Here is a 20,403-nt window from a genome sequence, read left to right on the forward strand (position 1 = left end):
CAATGAGGACAATACTGAACTAGATGGACTAATGGTATGAGAATTTCTGCTACCTGCAAAATTTCATAATATTGGTTAGATACAGAAATGCAGAGATTCTTGCCTTTGTGAAGATGAATGATGCCCTATATACTTCCAGAAAGTCTTCACAACAACCCAATGGCCTTTTAATAAACTGAAGAAAATGGAACAATAAAAGCGACCCAGGCACTATCCTGGTATCACTGTGAGCAGAGTTTATTGCCTTTCTCAAGTTTCTTTAGACAGCTGATGTAAAATACACATTCAAAGAAGGGTGTTTAAGTAGCTGAAGGAGCTGATTTGTTCTAATGATGTGTCTGCCTTATTTGGACTTTAAGGATTTGGAAGCCCATTTTTCTACAGCCAGGATCTTGTCTAATGCCCTTGGCCAAGATTTCATCTTCTTGGCAATTATCTGCAAATGGCTGAACGGCTACATAATAGGGAGACAAGTCTCGGCAAGAGAACACAGTAGAGCAAGCCCAGAAGTACTTAATTCCCCTGATGTTGAACCGGACACCAACAAGTGACATACCACCAATGCCTTGGAATTCAGCACATAACTGCTCACTGTCCCATAACAAAAAAAGAAGGGACTGCCAGAATTTATGATAAAGCAACAGATGAAATTTTGAGTGAAGCAACTCCAAGCCTATGAATCAGAGAATCAATTCTGTCTTAATAACATAAGAAGAGCCTGCTGGATCAGGCCAATGGCAGTCACAGCAGTTAAAGTGTAAGATAAGGATTGTGGAGGCAAAGGCCCAAATCCTCATTCAGCCATGAAGCTCACTGGGCCCGTCATATAATCTCTCTATACCTAACCACAAGGTTGTTATGAGAATAAAGAGGGAGGCGGGGGAAATTACCAAATATACTGCCCTGAGCAACATGAACAAAGGGTGGGACCTAAATGTAATAAGAGTAATGAAGTGAATAAATAAATAAAGGGCTTAGAGAATCTGGGTTTGCCCACATATCATTTTACAGTGGTACCTCAGGTTACAAACACCTCGGGCTACAAACACTTCGGGTTACAGACTCCGGTAACCCGGAAGTAGTACCTCAGGTTAAGAACTTTGCTTCAGGATGAGAACAGAAATAGTGCGGTGGTGGCGCAGCGGCAGCGGGAGGCCCCATTAGAACCACAGGTTAAGAACGGTTTCAGGTTAAGAACGGACCTCCGGAATGAATTAAGTTCATAACCAGAGGTAACACTGTATGAGGAACATATGTTCTGTTTTAAGCTCAGGTGACCCCCAGAAGCCACGTCTGCTTCAAGACAAGTCTTTGCTGTTTGCTTTCTTGCATAGTGAAAGTGAGTGTTAGCACAGGCTGTTGACTGCAATGTGGTAGATACAACAACAGCATGGAGCTCTTTCTGCTACCATCTTTGGTAAAAATTTCACCATGGTTTCCATTTGGCGATAAGAGTACCAGAACAAGAGCAAGTTAAATATTACTTTTATTTATTTAATTTTGCCTCAAAAGCACACACCATTGCTTACAAGGCAGCTTTTTAGATATGGTTTCAAAATGCCACAGAAACTATCATAGGTGAACTTAAATGTATGCAGAGAGGATTTTAAGGTCAAGTCAGACGCACAGTTTTGGCAGCCTGAATGTGGAGCTGACACACAATGGTGTGGACACAGTGCTGAGCTCCATGTGGCTCATTCACTGTTTGTTTTAGATATTAAAAATTGTAAGATTTTCATGGAAGGAGTGTAAAAGAGAAAGAAGCAGAAAAAGCCACCTTTTCATGGTTTTGCAAATCAGAATCGGATTAAACAGGGTGAGGATAGCAGAAATTGAGGTGGGATAAGGAGGGGAAAGTCTACTTACCTTCCACCGACACGTTGCAAGCACACTCTGATTTTCCTGCCGTATTCTCAGCTATACATTTGTACTGGCCCTCATCTTCTGGGAAGGCCTTGTCAATGGTTAGTGAGCACAGTGATCCTAATGGGCAGGAAATAGAGGTTAGGAGGGGCCACCGAGCATTGTTTACGACAAAAGCACAGCACTGTTTGTTTCTGGTAAATTGTTATTTATTATTCAGATAATAAAACCCCACAATCAGTGTAGCGAATACCAGATACATTTGTAGGAAAAAAATGACAATTAATAAATTATTTGCAATATGTAAAGACAAAAGTGAATAAAGTCTTTTTTTCCAGCTATGTAGGTCCTTTGAAATATGCCTATGGAAATACAGCCCTGTTAACATTACAACTTTATTTAGTGTTACACTAACTGAAATAATACAGAGGAATATCTCTTAAGACTTATCTTGGTACATTCCATATTCATAGGCAAAGCAGTCTTAAGATAAATATTTTCTTCCTTCCTCAGCCCACATCCAGATGTATTGTTATGCAGGGCGGCAAAGGGCCATGGCTCTCTGGCAGGGCATATGCAAGCAAAAGGTTCCTGATTCAATCCACAACACCTCAAGACAGAGCTTGAAAAAGATTTCCGTCCGAAACTCTGGAAAACTACTGCCAGTTATTTCAACCTTAAGTCACCAGATGTTGGATTACAGATCTCACCATCCCCAGTCAATGGTCAAGGAGTTGCAAGCAAAGAACGTCTGGGGACCCAAGGTTGAAGAAAAGTGGCGTGGACAACACTGAGCAACACAGAAGGCTCCTACTCAGTGTAAGGTAGCTTCCTATGCTGGAAATTCCCACATTCTAGTGCTTCTCCTTACAACAGTTCTGTGAACACAGAAAAAGTTCATATATCATGAAAAAGGATTCTTGCTAATTGCCTCCCAATATGGGTGAGCACTGAAACGTGTGGTCCCACTAGCTCTCTGATTTGGTCCACTTCAGGAAGAGCATCAACACATTAGCCTCCTGGTTGTGAAGCAAGAATCTTTAGTGGCATTTTTGCCCTCCAGCACAGTCACGCATATTCAGCAATGTGTTTATTTCTCAAAATCTTAGCTACTCTATTTTCATGAGAGGAACAGGCACTTGTACAGAACAGACAAAGAAAGCAGGTTAAAACCTGATGCCTTTCAAGTTTGCCCCTAAAGGTGCTTTAACAAAAAAAAAAATCATTGAGAAAATGAAGTGGGAATATCACAGCGTGATGACTTCTTCAGTACCTTGAAAACTGTTGCGTGAACTGGGATTCCAACATACCAGGAGACATGGAGAAGGTTGATGAGATAATTTGCGAATCAAGTAATAGTGTGGTGTGTGTGGTGTGCAGTATCCAACTAATGAGTCCAACCACCACAAGATTTTACACTTGTGCAATGCAACTCTCCCACCTCCTCCCACTTCTGTGCATGCCCTCCTCAAATCTGCTCTGTGGGGTTGGGGGACAGATTTAAAGGTCACACAGATTTAAGGGTCTCACAGGGAAGGGGAAGAGAAAGTAGGGATTTTCTGTTGTGCAAGTGGAAATCCTTGTGCCAGTTGGATGCTTTAGTGGGATACCTTTGAAAGTCCCAACAATACTCCAGAAGTTGCAAACATCACTGTAGCAGTGATAATTGCATCAAACTGAAAACCAGCCACATGGTGAGGTTGCTTGTTAATAGCACCATGTTAGTTCCTATATATTGAATGCTTCAAGCATAAGATACATACAGGCATATGATGTTTAATATGTTTTTAGGAGGTTAATCAAGGCTATACTCTCTGTCACCTTGCCAAGCTATGTTCTCTGCCACCTTGCCAAGCGATTTTACAATCCACAATAAAATGAACTGTACTCAAAGAAGTGTTGATGAGACCAAAACAATCACCTAAGTCTAATTTACATAAACCAAAGTGTTAGCAGAAAAACTACAGAACTTCACAGACGTTTTCTGCAAACAAAGACCAGTCTCACTTGTGACATGTATCTTAAGTTCTGTACAGAAATCGAAAGTGACTTCATTCAGCCACTTTCCCTGAGGTTGGGGGTTCATATGTATATTTTATGTACTACTATTGTCTTAAGTCAAACAGCAATGGCAAAAAAATGTTCAACCAGAAGCCACAATGGAACCAAAACAATTAAGACATGTGGCGGTGGGCCATCATCTACCTTCTCTGAACAAATGTTGTCTGTAATCAGTCATAGAACAAAATATACTTTTTAAAAGCTTAGACATTTTGGGTATGGTGTCAAATGCCAGGGTAAAGAGGTACATCTTCAGCATATAACAAAAACTACATAATGAAGATGCCACACACACCTCTGTAGTGAGTGAATTTCAGAACTGTATGGCTGTACTGTTCATATTTTAAGAATGAAGCCATTTTTATTCTTTAAAATGACTCTATTGTTTCAGATAGTATTTATTTAAGAACATTAGAGGTCCAGAAGAACAATAAACTGTGGTAGAGACTGGTATATTACTCCTTTCCGCTTTACACATAATGGTTCAATCCTATTCCCAATCCCATTTTGTCTATGCACTGAAACTCTATGCTCCTTCTTCTCAAGTCATGACCTCCAAAGCAGGGATAGAAAACCTTTTATTGAACTACAGCTTCCTTCATCAAACCCAACAGTCCCATGCTGGCTGGGCCTGTTGGGAGATGGAGTCCAACAACCTCTGCAGGGCCCTAGCTTCCTCACTCCTTGCTCTAGAACAATTGTTTTTTGTCACAACACACCTACCACCAATTTATGAACTTTAAAGGCTAATGAAGCCAAGAGAGTGTTGATTGTACGCCACAGTGCTGATGATGAGGTAGAATGTTATCTTTGGGCATGTGTTTGAAATATGTCTTGAATCATGCACAAGTATTCCTCTTAACTAGATATACAAACAAAAAGCAAGTCAGATATATTTACTAGAGACATGAAACTTTCCAAAGAGGGTTTTGCTTTCTGTGACTTAGGCAACTGCTTCATTCCCTGAGATGGGAGGCCAAATGTCTCTCAATGAAGCATTTGGTATTTCCTCTACAAAAGCCTCCACTAACCTCCAGAGATGAGATTCTTTTCTCATAGTTCTGAGGAAGGCTCTGTCTGGTGACTTCCATTGGGAATTCTGAATTTTTGGCACCTTACAAAATGAAATCCCAGGAGGGAAAATAACAAGATCACTGTAAATGTTGACCTCTCCCCGCCCCCAAACTGTTTATATAGCTGTCAGCCAACTGTGTGTCATAAAGTTTACATGTCTATGTGAAGAAAGCACTGCAATGCATAGAGTTAGCTACACTAGTGTATTAGACACAAAAACGTGTTAAAAATGCCTATAATTGGAAACTTGTTGGAATATCCATGGCAATACTGTGGGAAGGATCCAATTGTCTGGAGAGTTCAGAGGCTTAAACAATTTAAGACACTCTCCCTGGAATTTGGGGCTTATGTGGAGATGTTTGGTTTAACCAAAATAGCACAAACTTGGCAAAATATTTATGGTTCTTGCCGGCATGATAGCCAGTGAACTTCAAAACAAATATGCAGAGCCTCAAAACAAGGATAGCTCTTATATTTTACTTTCCTATCTTTGTCAGCAAAACATATTTCCCTCTGTTCCAGCTGCAATAACTCAGTTCGTGTACCCTGAGCAGTTTTTAAAAGGCAGCGGATGCCAAAAAGGATGCTGAAATCTGGAAGTCAATTAAGTCTGGGGCGAAGAAGTAAACAACTTTGTGGATTTCAGCTTAGCCATCTTTACTGCTTTAGGGCCAGTTTACACTTTATTGCTGAAACATGCCCATGTTAAAATGTAGCATGCATTAATTTCTACCTTGTAACATAGGGTTCAGCTGCATACCGTTGTGTTAACATGTACACTCTGAGACCAGAACTAGGGTGAATCCCTCTGTTATGAGGATGAATCTTCATAATGGACACATGATGAAAAAAGTATATTTATTACTGGTAGGGGTGCCAGATCCAGATTGCAACAACAGATAAAACATGTTGAGTTTGAAACGCAACAGTTAGGTGGAAGCTGAAGTAACCATAGGTTCTTCCTCTTTTTCCTCTACTGATGTTTTCATCCATCCTTCTTTCTTGCCTGCAGTAGGGAAAACATGGAGTCTTGCTCGGTGCCAGAGACAGGCAGATGAAAGGTCAGAAGAAGAACAAGTAGCAGCAACTATGGCTACCCCAGTTTCTACCTTAATGGTGCATCTGGAAAAGGTTAAGTGCATGTTCTCCAGATTGAACCCTAGCAGTCATTATAGGGGACACAGTTTATATTTATTCCATGAACTCATTTCTATTATATCAGGCATCCCCAAACATCGGCCCTCCAGATGTTTTGGGACCACAACTCCCATCATCCCTAGCTAACAGGACCAGTGGTCAGGGATGATTGAAATTGTAGTCCCAAAAAATCTGGAGGGCCGAGTTTGGGGATGCCTGTACTATATCATAGGAAGCATTCCCAAAAGCAGCTTCTCAACAAGAAGTATTCCTAAATCTATCCACCCACTTAAGGTTTGGGGGCAGGTGTATTATCCTTCTGCTGATTTCCCAAGTACTTAAGATCAAGGAGAATAACATCTGCTCAGGAAAATTGAGAACATCAAAGAAATGAAGGGGGGGAAACCAAGGTTGCACAGAAACCTCTCCTACTAAGAAATCATGGAAATGTAAGCAGAATTATTAGAATGAATTGTATACAATCACAACAGCCAGCCAATGTTTCAAAGTAATCACTTGCATATCAAAATGTGTAGCAGTGCTATAACAATATCATTATCTTCAATAAAACAGCTATGGCACTTTCCACTAAATCAATCCATCAAGAGTGTAGCATTTATAGTCCACCTATGCTGTATACACAGGTCCAACAAGGCACCGGACTCCACCTCCCATCAGCCACAGCCAGCACGGCCAGTAACAAGGGGTAATGGGATTTGTATTCCAACAACACCTGGAAGGCACTAGGTTGGCCACCTCAGGTTAGATTAATGCGTAATTGTTGCCTGTTAAAATTTGTGCTATCATCTGCTCAGCCAACTATGATTTCTTTAACCATATATGTTAGTGGAGTAATCAATTAATTGGCCAACTAATCCCACTGTTACAAAGCAGTCTTAATTAGAACCAATAAAAAATAAAAAATGAAAGGTTGGAATGAAAGCATCAACGACAAGCCTAAAGCCTGATTCTGAAGAATATTTTTCTACAGAAGACATTGGGCACAAAGAATACACTCACAGCTCCAAAATAGCTCTGTAAGAATTAAATCCATTAAGGTGAGTTAACTCCAAGCAGCATTAACTACTGCACCAACCTTTTTTTTAGCAGAGGACGAACAGGCAGATTATCTTCAAAGATTATTAAAAGTTGCTCTTAGATTGACTAAAACAATAGCTGTACAAGGCACAAAGACTAATAAGGCTTCCCTTTCACCTCACCAAATTCCAGGATAAGCAAGTGGGCATGGATACAGTGATGCAAGATAGTGAGCCTACAGTTGTGTTTGGATCATGATAGTACTATGTGCTTTATGTTATGATTAATCACAGTAGTTTATTATAAAAAGGGTGCGTAAGAGAATGTGTGAGTGTGATGTATATATTGCCATGTGCAAGGATTCCCTGGTCACTAGAGGTAGGATGAGTGAATCTGCCCATTTTGATTTCCTTCAGTTTCTGTTTTTTCCAGTCTTGTATTCCAATCTCCACATTTCCGAATTAGTTTGTGAATTATTTTAAAGAAGTCCTCATCAGCAAAATTCACCAGCATTTTAGTATAGATTTCTCTATACCATGGGTAGGCAAACTAAGGCCCGGGGGCCGGATCCGGCCCAACTGCCTTCTAAATCCGACCCATGGGTGGTCTGGGAATCAGCATGTTTTTACATTAGTAGAATGTGTGCTTTTATTTAAAATGCATCTCTGGGTTATTTGTGGGGCACAGGAATACGTTCATTAAAAAAAAAATAGTCTGTGGGATAATGGACTGCCCCCCTGCTGAAAAAGTTTGCTGACCCCTGCACTGTACTATACTACACTACACTACACTACACTACACTACACTACACTACACTACACTACACTGCCTAATTTCCCCCTTTTTGGCAAAGCAATAGAATGCATTTCTTATGTGATGTGATATATATATGAGAATATATGAGAACTCTTTACCCTATTATATGCATTGCAGTGCATTTTTGTTGGCTGGGCAACTGCACTGCAAAATTCAGAGAAGTGCAAATGTTGAAGGATGACTGTATTTGATTCTCAAATTGTTCCAGGAAGTGTGAGTTAGATAGGTGCACTTTTAAAAGTAAACAATCAAAACTCACCCCCCCATCCCTAATTAGAGATAAACTTAAAGCTTCTGAGATAGGGTAGTTCAGCTAGAATACAATAGGAAAGGCTACATAAGGCTGGCCTTTCAGTGATGCAGTTGATCACTCCTACCTGTAGATTGACATCTTCTGTACTATTACAGGAAAGTTTAAGGATTTAAGCTGGCTGAAGAATTACGGAGTTGCTTTTCCTTTTCCTGCCCTAGCTTTTTCTTCTCTCCTGTACCACAAGATCAAACTTTTCAATGGACAGATAGACAGACAGATCCAAACTTCTGCAACTCAGATTCAACTTTCCTGCTTATTGGGTAAGCAGCTTTCTAGGAGGATTTGCCTGCTAGTCTCCATGGGGGAGAGTTTCACAGTTTAGCTGTGAAACTCACAGACAAATAGAGTAGTAAGGAAAAGGCCAATTCCCATTGCATGGAAACAGGATATGCAACAGTTAGATGCAAAATAAAATAAAATAAAATAAATCAAAGAAAGGATTACATTTCAATGGGGAAAATCAAAGTGAAAATAAATTATCCTAATGTATACATATGTAAGGCTGGTGAAAAGGGGAACCAAAGAGAAGTACAATAAAGCCATACCAAAAAAGACTATTGTAATGAAAGAAAGTATGCCAGTGAGGTCCACTGAGTCAGCAAGATGCCAAAAGACTCAAGGATGAGAATTATATTGTTTCTGACTGCACTAAGGATAGACCCTGCACAGCCAGTCAAATGAGACAATACTGGGCCAGATGTAGTCTGACCAGGAACAAGGCAGCTTCCATAAGCGATATTGGCAGCACTAACCCTATTTTTTCTAAGCAAGGCACTAAAGAATAAGCACAAATCAAAGTGACCACAAAAAAGATTTCACAAAGTAATTAATATGCTGAACATTTTTCCTTTCATGCATCCAGAAAGATTCAAATTTCTCTCCTCGACCACAAAGAACTTGGAATGTGAAGTATAATAGCCATAACTCTTGTTTTGAATAAGAGAGATTGAAGAAAGGTTGACACCTTTCTGAAATAAAATGCATGCTTATTTGTTCTCTCTCTTATTCTAGCATCAATAAAACTTTGGTTTAAAGGAAAAGTTAAAGTGCTGACAACTCTACTCCTCAAATGTTCAAGTTAAGGAGCTCACTTTAGCTGATGCAGATGCCTTTATTTGTGCTAGGTTACAAATTAGCTTTCATTCAACCATACTTTTGGGATGTTTCTTCTGGATGTCAGAGGATAATGAAACTCAGGCCACTATAAGATGGGTGGCCACATAGCTGTAAAACTCTAAATAAAACGACCCTCTGCTTTCCCTATAAGCTGTCATTTCAGAGAATGACATTCATTAGAAGTGACGGGTTCTATATAAATTGCCAAAAATTTAGAACTGTGACAACTTTGCCATTTTTCAACAGAATTTTTTAAAATGTGGACAGATTATACCTTTCACCACGTAGATCAGGCATAGGCAAACTCGGCCCTCCAGATGTTAAGGGACCACAATTCCCACCATCCCTGACCACTGGTCCTGTTAACTAGGGAACATGGGAGTTGTAGTCCCAAAACATTTGGAGGGCCGAGTTTGCCTATGTCTGACGTAGATGTTCCATTACAAACTCACAGTGAAAGGAACACACCATCTTGATTTTATGATGAATACAATTATCAGGCTAAGGATTAACTGATGTATATTATCCATCTCATCAGTTGTGAGTTGAACCTTGCACAGTAAGTCAGATAAAATACCTAATGGAATGTTTACCTTTAGGACAGTAACCTATGAACTACACACTGGAAAATTCAGGATACAATTATAAACAAAAAAAATGGCTATTTATAACCATTATTTCCATGTCATTCTGTTGCCAGGAACTGAGGCTGTATCTCAAACCCACAGCTGGGCTCATATGTAACATCCAGTTAACCTACTCTGAGCATTAGCCTGTCCTGAGCACAGGGGTGGTTTTAAAGTGGAAGCACTGCAAAGCAACTGCAAATGGAAGAAGCAATTTCACAAGTGCCTGGCAACAGTTATCAGCACTGAGTTGTCTAATGATACATTGTTCTTCTCAAACCACTGCACCCTCAGGTACAAGAACACTCAGCTTAACACCTAGTTCTTACTAAGGTGATAAGCCTATGCCTGGGCTGTACCATCACAGATTGCCTGCAGGGGCTCACTTGATGGAAAGCTCTTCCATACACATTTTCTTCCTTCAACATAAAATACAGTAAGGATTCTAGCTTAGCCTCCCAGATATCTAGTTTTCTATATGCATGTGTGTATGACCAAATCGGCATCTGAAGTAGCACAGCCCAGGTACAGACTTACCACCTCATTGAGATGTAGGGACATTGTGATTTTAAAAAGAAGACTTAAAAGAAAACATTATTGTTAGAATTAATTGCTATTGATAAAAATATATATATTTATAAATAAATATTACGGTAGTCTGTTTCCAACTAGTGCCCTTGTGCTTGCCACAACTAGTGCCCTTGTGCTTTTAATTCAGTGGGAGGTTTCTACTAACAGAAGAGGGAAGAGGATTTTTGGCATTTCCCTCAGCACCCCCTAAACATCTTTTCTGGAGAATACCCCAACCCTCTAGAACAGAATTGGGGGGCGATGCAGCAGCAGGGGAAGAGGAGGAATCAAAGAATAAGTCCCCCTTGCTTCTTCTGTGAGCAGAAACTTACACTGGAGCAACTGCACTAGGAGGACCAATTGGATTATGGTTACTATCACCACCTCCACCATGACCTGGTTGTTGTATTTCTCTGACAAATTACTGCACTTTTCAGAGAACCAAACTTTTAGGTGATTTGTGGCTATCAAAATATAATAATGTGGTAAAGTGAAGGAAGAGTTTGGGTTTTCGTCAACTTAGTCCTACTCAGAGTAGGGCTTAATGGAATTAAGTTAATCTTGAATATTAGCTTCAATAAGTCTACTTTGCACAGGACTAGCATTGAATACTACTATTTATTACTACAAGTTCACTTAGGCAATATCTCTGGCTTCTTTTGTCTAAGTGTAGCACAACAGCAGTTCAGCAACGAGGAAAAACACATCACTTCCTGCCAGAACATCAAAATTGGGTCTCATCAAATTCAGTAATACATAACATTCCTCTTGTTATTCTGTCACACAACATTACAAGACAGTTGTTTTGCCAAGACCTGTGCAGAACAGCAAAGATATAATTCTCTTGGTTAATTCCAGGGCAAAGCCTGCATTCTTTCACTCTGCATCCCAACCAATGTGCAGCTACCATCCAGGGACAGTTTGGTTGGGCATCTTTCCAGCCATATAGCCCACTAGAGGGCCCACCTCTAGAAAACCGCAGCTATGTTGCTCCTGTTCCTTCCTGTTACCACCTGTTTCCTTGCACCCCCACTCTTTGGTATGAGCAGCTCAGTAGCAATAGTAATGGCAAACACAGACCCAGGAATGTGGAGGTAGACCACTGGTCCACCTTGCTTGAGGACCTCCAAGGTTTCAGACCAGGAAATTCCCAGTCTTTCTTAGAGATGCCGGAGATGGATCTTACGATTGCAAAGCACCAAGTTAACATGAAGAGTAGCTGCTACCTGCTTGTTCAATCACCAGCCTTCTACCTGACAAACAAGTAGCAGCAGCAGCTATGGCAATGGAGAGGATGAGGCCCCACAGAAAGAGGACCCACATTTAAAGCCTGACTGTTGTGAGGAAAAGGCACTATGCATCTCCTCAGAAACTCATCTTTATTACTGCTGTTGTCCCCACAACCCAACTTGTTCCAGTGATGAACAATTGTATTAAAAATGGTGGTTGCAGGACCCAAGCCCTCATGAAGTTCGGGTGAAATGAGGCCTCAAGATAGTTCCAATTTAAAACATTAACCTGCAATGGTGCTTTGTGACTCGGGCACCTGAACAACTTTGATTGGTTAAATACATGCTGCATGCTCCAGGTATCTGTGGCAATTGCCATATCCATCTCCCTCCCTCCCTCTGTGAAACATCAGCATATACACAGTGTGGGCTAAATTCTTAGAATCCTTTGCACTAAGCATTCCTAACTCTTATACAGAGAATTGGACTAGAGAACTTTTGTGTCACCACTGATCCTAAAAACAGTACGAAAACAGGATGTTCTGTTCAATAAAGCATTTCCTGACTTCTGGTATGCTACTACTGTATTTGTCAACTAGTATCAAAATTATTTAAAACATCTATGTTGAACATACTAAGAGTCAAGTCACTTACACTCTTATTTCAGAGGATTCCTTTCCAGGCTTCATTTCCAGAACATGTTTTAAGGTATAATTCTACCCCAAACTCATTTATTTTCCTTCCAAAGTTCCCACGACTCAGCAAGAGTCATGCAAAATTTTTCACGTAATAGGAGAATCATATCTGAATTTAGATACTGAAATTGATATGATCCCCTTGCTATAGACCAGTTTCCAATTAAATACTCATTAAGTAGATGCTGGATTTCAGAATCCTAAAACCACATTTAAATATAACTTAAACAAGAACGGAAGACGATTCAGCTTGCATCTGCAAGATGTTAGATGCTGATCTGCCGGAAACATGTTTAATAAGACTATTCCTTGTCCCCAGCACGCCAGCAACAAACACATCTGGAATCAATTACAGGGTTAGCACTAAAATAGTGATATACATAACAAGTTAAAAAGAGCAAAATTTACTTAACAAAAATGAAAGAAGTAGGCTGTAACAGCAGTGAGACACACGGCTGCCTTGCTGTTTGCATCATTTTACCTTCTTGAGAGAGGACAATGAACTTTGACGATTTGATGACTTTCCCATCCAGAGTCCAAGTGACAGCAGCAGGTGGATCTGAGGAAACCTGACACTGCAGGATTAATTTGTCACCTTCTACAACATGAGTATCCTGTAGCTTTTCGGTAAATGATGGTGCTGTTCCCTTTGGCTGCTCTTTTTTGTTATCCTCTACTTTCTCTTCAATTATTCCTCCATCGACTACCGGTGGGCAACCACCTTTGCAGTTGTTGTCATTCTTATCCTCTTTCTCCTTCAGTTTGGTATGTGGCAATTCAGAGTTGGTTCTGGCAAGCTGGGCTTCAGAGTTAATGCTAGCATTCTGTGTTTTAGATGTGGGGCTAGCATCCTTGGCTTCTGAAACAGAGCTAGCATTTGGTATTTTAGAGCTGGCATTCTGGGTGTCCAGTGCCTTGGATACTGGTGGGTTTTTGGAGTTGGCACTTGCATCGGCCACTTTGGGGTGGGTGCTGGGTTTCTGCACATCCGGGATAGCGTTAGCATTTGGGGCTTGAGCACCAGGGTCACCATTCTCAGTTGGTGCTTTTTTCTTAGCGCCAAGCACAGACCTAAAATCTGGGGTAGCTGGCTTTGGGGCAGGTGCCTTCTCTGGAAATGAAGGTTTGGGGGCGCCCTTTTTTGCCAGCACTGCACGGAAGTCTACCTGCTGAGGAGCATGGACTTTCCTTTCCTCTTCCGACAAGGTCTTGGGCTTGACCTGCCGCTGCAGGTTAGCACGGAAGTCCATCTGTTCGGCTGGAATTTCTTTCAGCTCCTCCTCAGAAAAACTTTTGGTGTTGACTTTCTTTGCCAAAATGTCGCGGAAGTCAATCTGTTCAGCCTCCTGCTGCCTAAGCTTCTCCTCTGTACTCTCCCGGGTTTCTACTCGCCTCTTGAGCACACCCCGAACGTCCTCCTGCTCTTCCTCAACTTGCTGGACTTCACCAGTACTCTTTCTGAAGTCTCCAATGCTTCCAAATGTCAGTGCATCATGATTATCAGCATCTCTCTGTTCCGTCTGCCTCCCACTGCAAGCAGAGAAGAGTTGCAGGGAAGGGGGAGGGAGAAGGGGAGGGAGAAGAGAAAAAGGGCAAGCAAAGAGTTGGTTTAAAATATCAAGGAACCACCTTAGAGCCAGGACAAAATATGTTTATAGAAGAGAAGGCTGATTAGAAGAACTTGCTCCATTAGTTAACTGCATCACTGATGACTTCAGGAACCATATAAGGCTACACACATGCAAAAAATAATAATAAAATAAAAAAGTGCTCCACACTGGCTTGGTACAGTTTGCTTCAGCTGTGTGAGGAAAACAATTTGTTGGGTCACATTTGGGGATTAGGCTGAACAGCAGCCAACTTGAGTCTAAAAGGTAAGAGAATTAGCAAAGCAAAAAAAAGAACCCACCCATGTAAGTCCCTGGGAATTGTACTTACTCTCTGTGTATTTCTCCTGTGGAAGTTTCTCTCAGCATCAAAGATACCTGACAGCTGCATTCTCCAACTTGGTTTCTGAAAAAGTTAAAATCAGAAAGTAAACTGAGCAAACCACATACCCAAACCACCCAAACCCAACCCTCACTATGCTTGGTTTTCCCTGCACCGAGCCCAATATCCCAGTAAACATCCAAGTTGCTATCACTGTCTGAAAACAAACAATATTCCCCACCCCTGGAACTTTTCTCCCTGCTTGAAAGGCACACTGAGTCATTGCTAATGAGCTTCAAAATAAAGGCTGGGGGGTGTGTGTTTTACCTCCAAAACAAGCAACCTGAAGGAAAATAAATATCAAAAGTTGTGAACTCCAAGCAAGGGAAAAGCACTGTTTTGCAACGCTTAAAAAGTTCTCCAAGCCTTGTCCCTGTGTTTGTTTATACAATACCAAACTTATAACTTTCATAACACTAAGATATTAAAAGCAGGGACCCCTCTTCCCTTCCCCACCCCCTCCTCTCCTTCCCTTGCAGATTGTTTCAGTCTGTGCATGTTTATATTAAAAAAATAAAAAAAATAAAAGTGTCACCATATATGGTGCTGAGCACTTATTCTTCCTTTTGCAGAGGAATGCCAGAGATGCCTGCTGGAAATGACTCCCATTAAAGAAGTCATTAAAATACTTTCCCCTTTTCCCAATCCCCCCCCCCAAACCATGTTATGCTTCACAGAAGATACATCTTCAAACTGGCTCATCTCCCCCAAGAGATGCCAAGTGGGGGAGGGGGGAAGCAACACAGATTTTATGGCTTCAGGCAACTCTATAAACAATGCTACTGCATTCATTTAAAAGAAAAGAAAGATGGGCTGGCCCTTTGCCAACAGTTAAAAGAAGGAGGAGATATTTTATCGGAGGGTGGATTTTTAAGGGTTTCCCACTCTAAGCCCAACCCCATGACTAGCCTGGAAGGTTTTTCTTTTAATTAATATTATCTGAAAGATTTATCTCTCTGGAAACATTCTCAAGGCACTGGATGTAGAAATAGGAACATGAGAAACTCCTGGAGTATTCTTTTTTAACCGAATCCCATTATGTTTTCAAAATGAATGGGATTTAGCAGAACCTTCAGAACAGAGACATATAACTAAAATCAACCTGCTGAACCTTTTATTTTAGATGTGAATTGAGCCATTATCTTCTACACCCACATAATTGGCTTAGACCATACAATCGAAAACCAGGGATGGAGAACCTGTGGTCCTTTTAAGTCCAGCTCCCATCATGTCTGACTATTGCCCACACTGGCTGGGGCTGAGGGCAGTTGGGAATTGGAAGCAATGTCATCTGGAAGCTCACAGGATGCAAATAGGTCTATTCAGAACTAGATTCAAGTCATTTTAAATCACAATGATGGCATGTTTACAGCTAGGCAATTTGGCATGCAAACTCAAGCTCAACACAGAACGCACAAACATGTGTTGACACAAAATACTTTGGTCACTTGCAACCCATTTGGTGCCTGATCATCTGCTCTACAGATAAAGATCACTATTACGGGAGAGCAGGAACCCTGAAGCTGCCCATTTATAAGTAGTACCTGGACAGCAACCTGGTCTCAGCTTTCCTCACTGTGGTGAGATGTATAGTATTTTTAGTTAAACTGTACCATTTCTTTCTAAATTTGCATTTGAATGATTTTAGAGTGTTGTTTATGCTGTACTTTTGTACTGTTTTATTGTTGTTAGCCGCCCTGAGCCCAGCTTCGGCTGGGGAGGGTGGGATATAAATAAAATTATTATTATTATTATTATTATTATTATTATTATTATTATTATTATTATTATTATTACCATGTACACAATTTTAATGCAAATCTATCCCCTTTTTTGGGACGCAGATGACATCAATCTGGGAGGGGTAGCTAATGCCCCGGGAAGACAGATTCAGGATTCAAGATGACCTTAATGGTTTGGAGAACTGGGCCCAACGCAACAAAATGAATTTTAATAGGAACAAACATAGTTGCACAAATATAAGATGGGGGACACTTGGCTTGTTAATAGTGCATAAGAAAGGGATCTAGGGGTCTTAGTAGACCACAAGTTTCACATGAGTCAACAGTGTGATGCAACAGCAAATAAAGCTAATGCTGTTCTAGGCTGCATCAACAGCGCCCAATCAAGGGAAGTTATAGTACCACTCTATTCTGCCTTGGTTAGACCACACCAAAAGTACTGTGTCCAGTTCTGGGCACCACTTTAAGGAGGGTATTGACAAGCTGGAATGTGTGCAGTGGTCTGGAAACCAAGCCTTATGAGGAACAGCTGAGGGAATTAGGTATGTTTAGCCTGGTGAAGAAGAGACTGAGAAGACAGCCATCTTCAAATATATAAAGTGTTATCACATGGAAGACGGAGCAAGCTTGTTTTCTCCTGCTCCAGAGGGTAGGACTCAAGCCAATGGCTTCAAGTTACAAGACAGGAGATTTTGACTAAACATCAGAAGAACTTTCTGATGTTAAGAGCTGTTCAACAGTGGGACAGACTCCTTTGGGAGGTGGTGGACTCTCCTTCCTTGGAGGTTTTAAAGCAGAGGTTGGGTGGCCATATGTCAGGGATGCTTTAGTTGAGATTCCTGCATTGTAGGGAGTTGGACTAGATGACCTTCAAGGTTCCTTCCAGTTCTAAAACTCTTTGCTTCTATGAACCTTCAAAGTTTAATGGAAAGTTCAAAAAAACCCAAGCAAACGAAAACAAAAAAACTTGTACCCACAGAACACTGAATTGGGGCAGTAAAATTTAAGATGTAACCCTAAGACTGCAATACTTCCCTGAGAGTAAAGCCCCCACAGTAGAACTTACTTCCTAGTGAGTTCCATGCATAGGACTGGGCTGCACAGGAAAATTTTGGATTTAACTAAAACTAAATAGGTAGCACAAGACAGTTTGTTTAAAAGTTATCCCAGGCCAAAAAAAGTCACGTAGGTTAAACAAAATCAAAAATATTAACCGAATAAGGCAATACATCTAAGCACAGTAAATAGCGTGTAATGATATTATCAGTATGAAGCTGTACCACTGCTTTTCTTAAGACCATACCAGGGAATATACTTTAGCATTTGATCAGCCTTGCCTGGAGGAAAAAGAATCTGAACATGAGTTGTTTTTCCCCCAGTCAAAAACATTTAAGTTGACACAGTGTTTAAAGAACATACCTAAATTCAAATCCTACAAAAGTGGTGAATGGATCCATATGTGGGCAAATAAATGCTGTGCAATACTATAAACTGCTTTGATAGGCTTTTGCAAAACAGCACAGAGTTCTTTCCACGCTATACCAATGAATTAGGGGTGGTCAGAAGGCAGACTGGGATCTATTAGATTTCTGGATGATTTGCAGTAGCTTTTCAAAGATTTCTGACTCTCAAACTTTAACGACAGCAACAACAAAACTGCTTCCCCCCTCCCCACAAAAGGACAGGCTGTTACTACAGTTCAAGGATTCTAACTCAGATGTAGATTTGCAGTTAGATATTCAAGTCATCCCAGGGAGTATGGTAAATAACTAGCTCTGATCCTTGATCCACTACTCTGCTCATGGCACTGGTTGGTGAACCTCAGGGTTCCAGTTAAAAAAAATATGAAGCCAGGTCTGCAAGCCTAAAGTCTGTCCATGCCAAAAGAAGTATATAAAAACAATTTTTTGACCTGCAGTCCATACACATTTCAAACAATTTTGTGAAGCAGTGAATCCCCCTGTTTGTATTGTGGGAAATAATCAGGGCAGAATGCCCAGTTTGAGCCACCTACTATCACACACAAATATGTTGTGCATGCCTTTCCCCCTACCCTGAGTTTAAAAAATAAAATAAAATCAGCCTAGACAGTCTGCAAGCCAGGGCAGAATAAAGGGGGGGGGGAGAGAGGGAGAGCACACACAACCATTTAACCCTTTCCTCGCTTCTTATTTTCAAGACAAAATCTCCTACCCAAAGGTTTTTCACCTGCAAGGGGGGGGGGGGAGGCAAGAGATCACATCTTTACTTGTATCTCTGTCACTGAGGGTTAAAATGCCACTTTGGAAAGTTACTCTCACCAGAAAAAAATGACTGCCTGATTTTCATTTCTAATAAAGGAATGGGGAGCAGAAGAATAAAAACACAGAACCCCACATGCTGTGTAGTTTGAGCCTTAAAGATCCACTGAAAGCAGGCCAATGTGAAAAGCAGGCTATGAAAAGGCAGCAACAGCGAAATGCTTGCAACATAGCAAGCCTGGGCTAAACATCAATGGCTGCTACATATATAAACATAATGCCCACAATGTCAATTTCCATGACTACTTATGCATGCTCCGGGAAGGTGAAAATAACCATTCATTAATAAATTATTAAAATGTCTTATAGTTCACATTTAGGACTACATTTCATGTCCACCATTTATAAATGCGAATAACTAAGTGGCACAGAAATGGCATGCATAAATAAATACAACTGTTTAGCACCATATAACTTTGCACTTGACATACCTGAGTTGTATTTCGTACTGCCCAATATGAGAAGGCTGTACATTTCTTATAATCAATGTGAAGATGTCTTCATTTTGCAGGAATTCACATCCTGCTCCTGGCATCACTTCCTGCCCATCTTTGAACCAATGAACCATGGGGAAAGGATCTCCAGCAATGGCACAGGAAATAAGGACATTCTGCCCAGCTTCTGCTATCACTGATCTTGGCTTGCTAATGAACCATGGCTGAATGCCATCCTGAGGCTCTGGAAGAAAAATAAAGAAAAAAGAAAAAGCTGAAAGAAGTAACGGAGGTGGGTGTGATTCAAAATATAAACAGCTAAGTGGATTAATTCAACCTGAAGTTACTATTTTAGGATTCACATTGATTTACTGTATTTACATCACATTAATTTACATCATTTCTTCTTTTGTACACAGCACAGGTGCTTCACCATCCAGAGCGAGCGAGCTATCCTATGTGCATAAAGTCATAGTCTAGCACATCCAACCTAGCATGTGCTGGTAGTGCAAGCCCAGAATCAAAGTTCTCCTCCCAAACCAACACTGGGAACTCTGGTAGCCATTCTAACCCAAACAACATTAAGCCTTGATGGATCTGAGACCAGGATCCATCTGGCTCAGCAAAGTCTCATCAGCATTTGAACACCAATTTGACTATCTCACACTATTGCAGGACATCATATTGGGCCATGACTCAAACTAGTTGTTCAGGAGTGCACCTGTTAGAATTACTAAGGTAGAAACACAATGAGTTCAGTAAAAAAAAAAAAAAAATAGAAATTCTTATGCACATGAAAATTTCCTTCTTTCCTTTTTCTTCCTTTCTCCATTTTTTCTTCTTTTCAGGCAAAGGAGATGAACCCACCTGCTGGCCATGACCACAGTAGTTGTATTAAATTAATCTGACTCTGAATGGAGAGAAAAGTGCCACCATAAGAAATAGTGAAAGTAGGTGAACATGTCTTAGATTTGATAGCCACCATGGTTTTGAGCAGATTGACATTAATTGTAGTAAATAATTCATTTAGAAATTCTGCCTTCTTGTCTGTCCTTTCAAAGGTTGACCACAGGTAGAGAACACCTATGCCAAAAGACCAGAATTGCTATCCTCATTTGAATTACTTTCCACTACCACCTTGGGAATATCCAAAGGGTTAAACTCTCCATTTCAGAATCTTAATGCTGTTAATCCTTAGGTTGCTGGTTCCTCTCTTATATTCAGAGGAACTAAGGAATGGGAAAAGTCAACATCTGAAATGTTATGAAAATCAAACATAGGCACCTGAAGTTCTGAACAGCAACTCACAACACTGAAGCAAAAACTATTTGGGATTACACATAATTAAGTCAATGGAGGGAAATAAAGCTTGGGGCCTTAGCTAAGGGTATCTCCCTTTC

At 40.6% G+C, this 20,403-nt stretch overlaps 1 protein-coding gene across 7 annotated transcripts in view; it reads right to left on the bottom strand.

The window, feature by feature from the left end:
- The window catches only part of MYLK (myosin light chain kinase), a 181,778-nt gene that overhangs the window by 51,525 nt on the left and 109,850 nt on the right, over positions 1–20,403 (bottom strand). For 6 of the 7 annotated variants that reach the window (XM_082235051.1, XM_082235052.1, XM_082235049.1 and 3 more), the window contains 4 exons: positions 19,001–19,247; positions 14,477–14,551; positions 13,020–14,068; positions 1,867–1,983 (listed from right to left, as the gene is read on the bottom strand). In XM_082235051.1, the coding sequence (XP_082091177.1) occupies positions 1,867–1,983; positions 13,020–14,068; positions 14,477–14,551; positions 19,001–19,247 (1,488 nt within the window). Of the gene's footprint in view, positions 1–1,866; positions 1,984–13,019; positions 14,069–14,476; positions 14,552–14,794; positions 14,937–19,000; positions 19,248–20,403 lie in introns of those variants that run through there. The other variant, XM_082235055.1, reaches the window with a different exon arrangement.

The sequence above is a fragment of the Podarcis vaucheri genome (assembly GCF_965113315.1).
Source record: "Podarcis vaucheri genome assembly, chromosome: 1".
Classification (NCBI taxonomy): Eukaryota; Metazoa; Chordata; class Lepidosauria; order Squamata; family Lacertidae; genus Podarcis; species Podarcis vaucheri.